The sequence below is a fragment of the Fopius arisanus genome, unplaced genomic scaffold, assembly GCF_000806365.1.
Source record: "Fopius arisanus strain USDA-PBARC FA_bdor unplaced genomic scaffold, ASM80636v1 scaffold00190, whole genome shotgun sequence".
NCBI lineage: Eukaryota > Metazoa > Arthropoda > Insecta > Hymenoptera > Braconidae > Fopius > Fopius arisanus.
The window spans coordinates 32,696-42,150 of NW_011887929.1; the positions used below are offsets into that span (position 1 = coordinate 32,696).

General features: G+C 40.1%; 1 protein-coding gene across 1 annotated transcript; it reads left to right on the plus strand.

The window, feature by feature from the left end:
- Window positions 1–5,473: 5,473 nt before the first annotated feature.
- LOC105272479 (uncharacterized) lies at window positions 5,474–9,449 on the plus strand (the record flags this gene model as incomplete). Its single annotated transcript, XM_011314632.1, is given in 6 exon segments — window positions 5,474–5,528; window positions 7,717–7,952; window positions 8,026–8,204; window positions 8,294–8,453; window positions 8,526–8,680; window positions 8,882–9,449. Coding segments are annotated over 5 exon segments (729 nt in total). The 3' UTR covers window positions 8,906–9,449.
- Window positions 9,450–9,455: the final 6 nt, after the last annotated feature.

The window sequence follows — 9,455 nt, forward strand, 5'->3', positions numbered from 1 at the left end:
CCTAATTTTTGAGCGTATGGAGAGACCACCTGAGTTTGAGAGTCAACTGAGGCAAATGGTAACTAAATTCAGTCCACGCTTAGCGTTCGAGATATTAAATCTCCGTATTAGGAATTACACTGAACTGCTCCATTATGTAAACACACGCAGTTGCATTTTTAAACAATGTAATGTCAAAGAGAAATCCCGGCCTAGCTTGAGGAAAGTTCCTACGTTAAATCAAATCGTAGAGTTATCAGACGACAGTGAGGAAGAGTTAGAAAGCGATGAAGACAATCTTAGGAACGAAAATAGCGGTCAAGCTGCAGAGTTATTAGTTGCGCAGACTAAAGCTCCAAGCGACTCAAGAAAACATTCAAAACCGTTAGCTAGACAAAGGCTGGAGGAAAATCTCCAGTTATATAAAGACAATTCCGGCAATTCACCAAAGAAGACCGGTAGAACATTTGATTTGACAACGTATTTTTGTGGGAATTGCGGTGAGGTAGATCACACGCCGAAATTTTGCCGGAATGAACGCAAGACGGTTTGTTATGTCTGTCGCGAGGTAGATCACGAAAGTAGGAATTGTACGAAGAACTCGGGAAACTCCAAAAGCCGTCAGTTACTCTACCTCAAGTGACTGAACTAAAAGGCACTCCCGGGGTCGTAGAAGCAGCGGCTACAGTACCGCAGAGGCAGGAATTTCCAGCTAATACCAGACAGACCAAAGACCTTGACAAAACCCTCGAAATTATCCCACACGCGCAGGTACATGCGGTGCAGACATCAGAGGATGAGAGCGAAATGTCCGACGCAGGACTCGACACGACCTGAGTGGAGACTCCAAGCGAAACGAGCGAGTTGTATCCCCTCTTAACCTTAACGAAAACGGGAATAAAAGTTGACGATGGAAATCCCAGTACCATTGAAAACATCGGTTCGAGGAAAACGCCAGGAAAATCGTGGCGGCCTCAAGTACTACCACCACACGTAATTTGCAGACTAGCACAGCGACGAATTTACCGTGGAGAGAGTCAAATTAATGAGCCAAAGCGAGCAACGCAGATACCCGTAGAAATTTCGATATTCGGTGAAACGGTCAGAGGGATAATCGATAGCGGAAGCGATAGATCATATCTGAGTGCAGGAGCGTATGAACGTGTTAAACATTATCAAATAAAAAATTTAGAGCCTGACGCGACATCTAGGAAGGGCATCAAAATAGCAGACAGAACGATTGTCAAGACACATAGTGGGACAGGGTTTATAATCGACATCGGGGAAATATACGGTCCCCAGTGGTTTAGCATTATGCCAAGCTTATCAACGGATCTGATCCTAGGGATGGATTTCTGCCTATCATTTAAAGTTCTCATTGATCCATTTGATCGTATCTGGACCCTAGCAGGCAGCCAATATAAATATCCCTTGTCGCAATCCACCATAATTCCTTCACAGCTATGCACATTGACTAGCAATGACACGCATAGACTCGAGAATTTCTTGAACGAAGAATTCGCGAAATTTGATAGAGAACCAACCGGGAAAACCGACCTCATCGAACACGCGATCGAGCTCGATGACCCAAGTCCCCATAGACAAAAGCCGTATCGAAGGAGCGAAGTAATTCGTAAATTTATTGACGACGAATTCGAAAGACTTTTGTCAAAGGGTTACACTACCACCAGCAACAGTGAGTGGGCTTGCTCTCCTGTTGTCGCACCAAAAGCCAACGCAGGCTTACGATTTTGTATTAAATACAAACCCCTTAATCGTCAAACGAAGAAACCTGCATATCCATTGCATAACATGCGGTCTATCTTGTCTCAGTTACAAAATAATCTCCACTATCGACATGAGCGAAGCGTTTCACTAGATTCCGATGGAAGAAAATAGCAGGAAGTACACCGCGTTTGTTGTTGAAGGGAAAGGGCTATTGAAATGGCTCCGGATGCCGTACGGTCTAACGGGAGCCCCGTCAACCTTCCAGAGATTGATGGACGTACTCAGAAGACGTATGGCCGAATTAATTCACGCGCGCCGGCTGTCTAATAAATGGGTAGATCAGGTGTTTACCTATCTCGACGACTGGCTGATAGTGAGCCAAGATTTTGACGAGCATGTCCAGATTCTGTCGTTAGTTTTTGAAGTCTTCCGCAACGCGAAACTCCTTATCAACCGAGAGAAAAGTAGTTTCGCATGTAAAGAGGTCAAGTTCTTGGGGTATACCGTTGACGAGTTCGGCATGAGGCCTAACCTCGAGAAAATCCAGCCAATTTTAGATTTTCCAACTCCTAAAGATCGTACACAACTACGACAGTTTAATGGCCTTGTTAACTGGTACCATAGGCATTTAAAAAACATTGCTGGAGTTCAGAGCCCTTTGAACAAATAGACAAGTCCCAGAGTCCCGTGGAAATGGACCGAGTCCGAACAAAAATCGTTTGACCAAGTTAAGCAGGCATTGTCAACAGCTCCCCGGTTTTTCGCCCCAGTTCCAGGACAACCGTTTGTGCTTTATACGGACGCGAGCGACTTTGGCTTGGGAGCGATACTTGTCCAGTACGATCAACAAAAGGACGTAGAGAATTCAATTGAAGTTCTGAGTAGACCATTACGCGGCGCGGAGATGCACTATACAACCACGGAAGAAGAGTGCCTAGCAGTCGGGTGGGCAGTAGAGAAACTTCGGTACTACTTGGAGGGAATGCCGTTCAAGGTCGTCACTGACCACCAGGCCCTCCAGTGGCTTTATCAGTTGAAAAAGCCGACTGGTCGTTTAGCGAGATGGTCAATCTACCTTTATCAGCACGATATCACAATAGAACACCGCAGGGGAACGACAAATGAGGCCCCTGACGCCTTGTCTAGGATGTTCGACATTGACGTTGACCGCGGGGGGTGGGAAAACGTTGTCCAAAAGACAATACAGAGTAGGCCCCGGTGTAATTCTATCCGTACCGAGAGTTGGTTTGACACCAAGTTCAAACTTGTAGAGAACTATCCCGAGCGATTCTCAGAGTGGAAAATAGAGCGAGGCGAAATGTTCTATTACCGCCACGATTAGTAGAAAGTGCTGATAGACGATGAGAATCCGTGGAAAAGAGTCGTGTGAATGTCGGACGTATTGAAAATTCTTACAGAAAATCACGACGCGCCGGAGGCAGGCCATCTGGGCCAAGAGAAAACTCTCGATAGGATTCGTAAAAATTATTATTGGCCAGGGATGACTCGTGACGTCAGGAAATATGTCGAAGAGTGCAAAGTTTGCCTGAGAGTCAAATTTAATCAAAACCCCGCGAAGGGACCCCTTATGACAAGACCGTTGCTTACGCCCTGAAGCCAATTATTGGTCGACACCATAGTAACTCGAACTCGAACGCAAAGAGGGAATTTGTACATCGTAGTCGTGCAAGATCTATTCACGAAATATATTGAGCTTTTCCCTGTCAGAAACAGGTTTGGCAAAACGATTGTCACAATACTAGACACCATTTTTGACCGTTGGGGTGCCCCAAAGTCAATAATAACTGACAATGGACGCGAATACATTAATCAGCACGTCCAAGCCTTTCTCCAAGCTCGAGGAGTCAAGCACGAGAAAACCCCCGTGTATCACCGGCAAGGGAACCCCGTTGGACGAGCCAACAGGACTATTAAACCAGTTATCACTGCGCTTATTACTGGTAAACATAACGAGTGGGACACTCAATTGCCAAAAATCCAGTTCGGAGAGGCCCGAGCCAATGAGGGGGCCTTTTACGAAAATTTGTCAAGAGAGTTGCGCAGCATTCGGGTCGCCCTCAACAAGTGTCTAGCGTGAAGAAAATCACGTCACTCTCGCATCGGGCGACAATAGAAAAAGTACTCTCGCTCACGCATTGGACGATAATAAAATAAGTTTTCCGTTGTCTATACTTGTATTATACGGCGATTGCCACTGTCTTAAGTTAAAATATGTTTTTGTCAATTGAACTCTTGTGTTCTGTGTAATTGTCAACCAAGGCTAGGAGCGCAGTTCCCGATGCAGTAAAAGTAAGTAGTCCGTGGTTCTGTAAATTCTCTCTTCTTGGTCTATCACCTATTAATCTATTCTATTACGGGTCACCAGAGTCGAGCCTACCCTGATCGAGTCTAGTCTTGTAATAAAATTGTTTAAAATTTGAGTAGTCAACCTTATCAAAGTTGACTGGCGCCCAACATCTATTAATTGATAATTTTCTTGACCCCCAGCAGCTCTTGACCCAAGCCGCGCGGGGTGGGATCTTTTGTCAAATTAATAAAATTCTTGTCGCAAAAAAAGATTCTGTCTCATGATAAATGTTCAACAGGAATCTACTCGGATTTTTCCAATACTACATCAAAAGAGTCAATGCTTTCATTCTTTTTTAATTTTCCCAATTTTTGTGGTATAACTCTATCTTACTAATTTCACCATTTTCGTTAATCTCCGCGAAAATTGTAGTAATAGGTCGAAATTTGAATTGCCGAAAACGTTTGTAAGAAGATCGTATCGATATAGCGGTTAATTTTTTTATCGATTTTTTTAGAATCGATGTTACAAATTTATTTTTATAATCATTTCGATTTCAGCGAGTCTGATTTTTTTCCCAATATCGCGCGATCCTTACCAAATAATAGACCCTTGAAGTTAATATCACACACGTCCTTCAACTTTACGCATTCCACACGCAAAACAGCCAATTCAACCCCTCAATCCTTCGAAAAGTAAACTTTGCCAACGATCACCAAAAAAACGTACCCTACACGATGGAATCGTTGAGTATTAATAATTGGCGAATACTCAGCAGCAACGACAGAGGTGTATTTGTAAAAATACACGGGAAGATTTTAATAAGAAAAATTACGATGTAGAAATCGTACCTGCAAACGACATGGTAAATTCCGGGGAATATGGATTAATTCATTTTGGAAATTGGGATTTTGATTTTTTTAAAATACATTTCTCTTTCCAAAGATCACGAATTGGAATCGTAAAAAAATGAGAAAGAAAATTTCGATATACATATTTTTTTTCCATGTTTTTAGGATTTGAATAATTTGCCAATGGGATAGGGAAAAATCTATTTGCTTTTTCAATTTTTACGATTCAAATTTGAACTTTTTTTTCCGAAAGCTGAAATGAATTAAGTAAATAATGAAGTACTATGATCATTTTATTAAGTTGTAGAAATAAAGTAAAATAAATCCATGTTTTAATCGGCTATTCAGGAAAAGAATTACTTAACTTTTTAATTAACCGGAATAGAAAATTTATTGACAACTTTTCTTTTTTACGGAAAAGGACTGAAAAAATATTGACAGCCAAGATACTAACTGCTGCAGCGCCCCTGGGTTCTTACATGCGAAATTCCTATTTTTACAATGTGAACTCACAAAATATCAAAATAGCGAGTGATATTTACGAACGGGGTTTAAGGAAATAAGTGAAGGCTCCATGCTCCGCGCTTTTTTTGTTTCATGACAAGAGACATCGGTCGCGCTCAGTGAACGACAAGCCATCGCAGTTGTGAGATGTGAAACATGTAAGTACAATTTATCTTATTCTTGTAAAGTGACTGTACTCAAGTTGATAAATTGATTAACTTTGAGCCTTTACTCCCTTTTTCCGAAAAACAAATGTGGCAAAATAATAAATTCAACCCTTCGGAAATTTTTTCAATTTAACATTATTTGGATTCCTGTTGATGGTCTCAATATCTCTCTCATCACAATCATTCCCTCATTGCACTTGAAATTCTTTAGTGCTTCTACATTTTTTTTATAATGTCCAAAACAATGTTGGAGAGAAATTTTTTTTAGAGGTGGGGAAAAGCAGATCAACTTTGTAACAGCTACCGTTTGTGAAATATTCACAGATCCTGGCGCACGCCATGTGTGTTACGTCACATCAACAGCAAAATAATACTTAACCCTATGTGAATTATCCCTTTTTCCGTTTTTTTTTTATTTCATTTAATTTTTTCCCTCTTATCATGAGTCTCAATCTCTCGAAAAGTTTTTTTTTGTGTGATATCTAGGTGCATATACTGCCCATATTTTGTTTGTGCAATTACTGCACTGCTTTATAAGTAGACGGAGAAAAAGATATATATTTCCATTATTATTTTTAATTATTTTGACAGACTATCGGTTGAGGCTGCAATGGAGAATTTTAACTATCTTTCTCAGGTACATTCAAGTTTTTAATTTAAGAATGAAAACGATGAATATATTTTATGTGCTAAATTCTATGGAAATATTTTTTTTTTAAAGGATTTTCATTATCAAAATAAGTTTTCCGGAGTTTGTCCATCCCTTAATCGTGTTTCTGGGAGTTGGCCCGAACCTAAGATAAGAGACTCTTCATATCTGGTATTTTCCTTCATGTCAATTTCAAAAATATCTTGCAAGTATTGTATATTTTTCATTTTTGCAATTTTTTCAGTACACGACTCTTAATTATTACAACATTCTCGTGATAAGGAAAACACGCAAAATCATGCCCCCAGTGAGACATTCTCTTCTTGTTCACTCAACAGTTTGCGAACAAGAGTTCCTTTGAATCCTATAGGGAATATACAAAGCGTCACAGTAGAGGTACATGAGCGAAGACGTCCCAATCAAACGGTGGATGTTTTAAATTTCAGAAAAAAAATTGATATTAGTTTTGTTTTTATTTCATGAAACGAAATCGCCTTTGAAGATTTTTCAAGATCCGATTTTTGTTGGTTAAGTTGTTTTTCCCTTTGTTATTCTTCTTTCCTCCCCTCTGTTTTTTTCATACCACGCGAATTCGCCCACAACTCCAACTTTACATCATATTGAAAGATCACAATCTCTTTGTAATACGGGTGCTACCGAAAGTGGAAACCAAATCAAGACTGGCTCACAGTCCCCAACCCAGAGTTGATAGTTTTCACTTTAAATATATTCCAAGTCGCCTCCGCACGACTAGGTGACCCTAGAATCATTCAAATGGTTAAATGATTCTTTTTATTCACCCCTCTTTTTTATTTCCCGATATTAAAAAGATATTAAATAAAGAGAAAGACACCTCTGGGATGGAGACTGTGACCCAGTGTTGACCCAGAGTTGGCATTTCATCTCTCAAACAATCGTTGCCACCCTTCCCCTTATTTTAATACATCTCCCGTGTTCGCTCTGAACATACAGTTATCCCCATAATTGTTCAGCAACATTGCTACCTCGTTAATGAATAAAAATCATCTGTCTGGGTTTTAGATTTTACCCAGAGCTAGCACATTAGCGTTCAAACATATTCATTTAATTATCCACATCCTTCAACAATATCATTATATGCTTAAAATAACTCAGCAACAATCGGAAAAAGATCATAGTACACCCTGCGTTTAGATCTCCCCCAAATTCACCATTTAACCTCAACTCTGTGTTTTCGGCTAACCCAAACTGGGTTGCTGGACACAACCCAGAGTTGGACTCTGGGTTTGAACCATCAGGGATATTTATCAGAAATTAGGAGAATTATTAGAACAAGACCCTAAAACTCGGGCAGTAGTTATAATGTACGACAAAAATATGACTCTATCGAAACCTCTGCAAAGTCATGTTACACGATTTGTCGTTGGTTTAGAACAAAAAAAATTTATTGGAAGACTGAAAGCCAGTGAAAAGCTCAATGAATTTATGTAATTGAACAATATTTTGGTATTGATCGTTGAACTCAAACTTATTCGTTTGCATCATTTTTAGTATCACGAGTGCCCGATTTTTGTCAATGGCTAATCAAATTGCACAAACTTTTCCACGTGAATCACCATCGAATTATTACACCCCAGGCAGAACTGAAAACGGTATTACTCTCAATCCCATGGGAAAACTCTACTGGCATTGTGATTATTTGAAGTTAGCAATGTTTGAGGACGGTATCTTAGAGAAACGTGGGAAAAAATTACATTCTGAAACTCAAAATGAAATTGAGGTCGCAGGTAAGACGTCGAACATTCAAAACGTGGCAAAAAAAGTTTTCCAGTGCATTCCCAACATAATGTGATTTTGTAGATTCTATTAAAGATAAATTGAAGCAACTACATAGGAAAGTTGAACCGTGGAATGACGTGGTATTGTGGTGGGAAGATACATTCGACGCTCGTCGAAGTGATATGATTAGCACAAAACTGCCAGTAAAAGATTACATGACCAAGTACGCCTGCCTTGCAGTGAATAAAGCACTTGATTTGGTACAGTCGCTTATATAAAAGTGAAAGCAATATCGCTGTATTCCTATGCACAATTTTCAAATTAATAATTTAACTTTTCATTTGTATAGTACGAAGGAGATTTTCGTCGGCTGTATCCTGACTGTGTTTTGGGATTATCGAAACATTGGGAGCAAACTGTACAACTTTTCTATCAAAAATTGAAGTCAATCCCCATTGGTAGTGCCTCTGATAGAACATTGAGGGATCAGATTCCAACCACGACTTCTGGTATAATATATTTTTTTTATTTTGGTAACTGGAAATTGTCGTGTAACGAAATGTTAAATTTATTTTTTAAAGAACATCAAATCGCCATCATTTTTCATCTTCTTCCATACTTAATTCCTGCCTCTCGTCCAAGACGAAAAAGGAAGTCCAATACTGACAATCATACAAATATAGCACGTAAATTGAGCTTACAGGAGAGAAGGGAGGCTTTTTTCGTGCATATTTTGGTGAGTTAATATCTATATAATTGAAATCAGCGTTTTTTTTCATTTTGAAACGTTAAAAAGAGATAAAAAGATGGTGCTCCGAAATTATTATTTACAAAAATTACCTCTTCAAAAAAGGAAAAAAAGATATTTATCCCGTTTGGTAATATTTTTCCGATTCCATCCTCTTTATCTCATTCTATCATATATTATTGATTTCAGAATGTTTTGGATTTAGAACTGTGACGAGGCACTTTTTGGCCCCTCCCCAGCCCCCTAATTTATACACTTTTTATAGAATAAGCTAGAATTAAGTAAAAGATAGGAACACAGCAACAGGTTAGGAAACCTGTCACCATTGGCTCCCACTCCCAAAAATATTCCTTCCCCTTACCCCGCGCCCCACCTCAGCACTACACTCACGCCCGACCGAAACATCGTTGGAGAAAAGGAGAAGCCCCCCGCACCCACCGTTCCCCTCGTCACCACACACGCCCGACGGAAGAAAAGAAAACCCCCCACGAATACGTCACGGCCCACGTGACCCGGAAGAAGTAAAGGGAGCAGATATGGACATCGCAGGGCTAATAATTAAGACGAGGACACCCGATGACGAGTGTCCCCGATTGACCCCGATTATCGCCGATAATCGGGGAAGAAGAACCACGAGGATGGGGAAGCCATCACTCGTAATACAGCTGCCCCGTGCGTAACCGTGTTTCATAAGGAGATTATTGAAGATATTTGTTTGAGGAGATTTTTGAGAATATTGTGGAGAGAGATTTGTGGAGGAGTT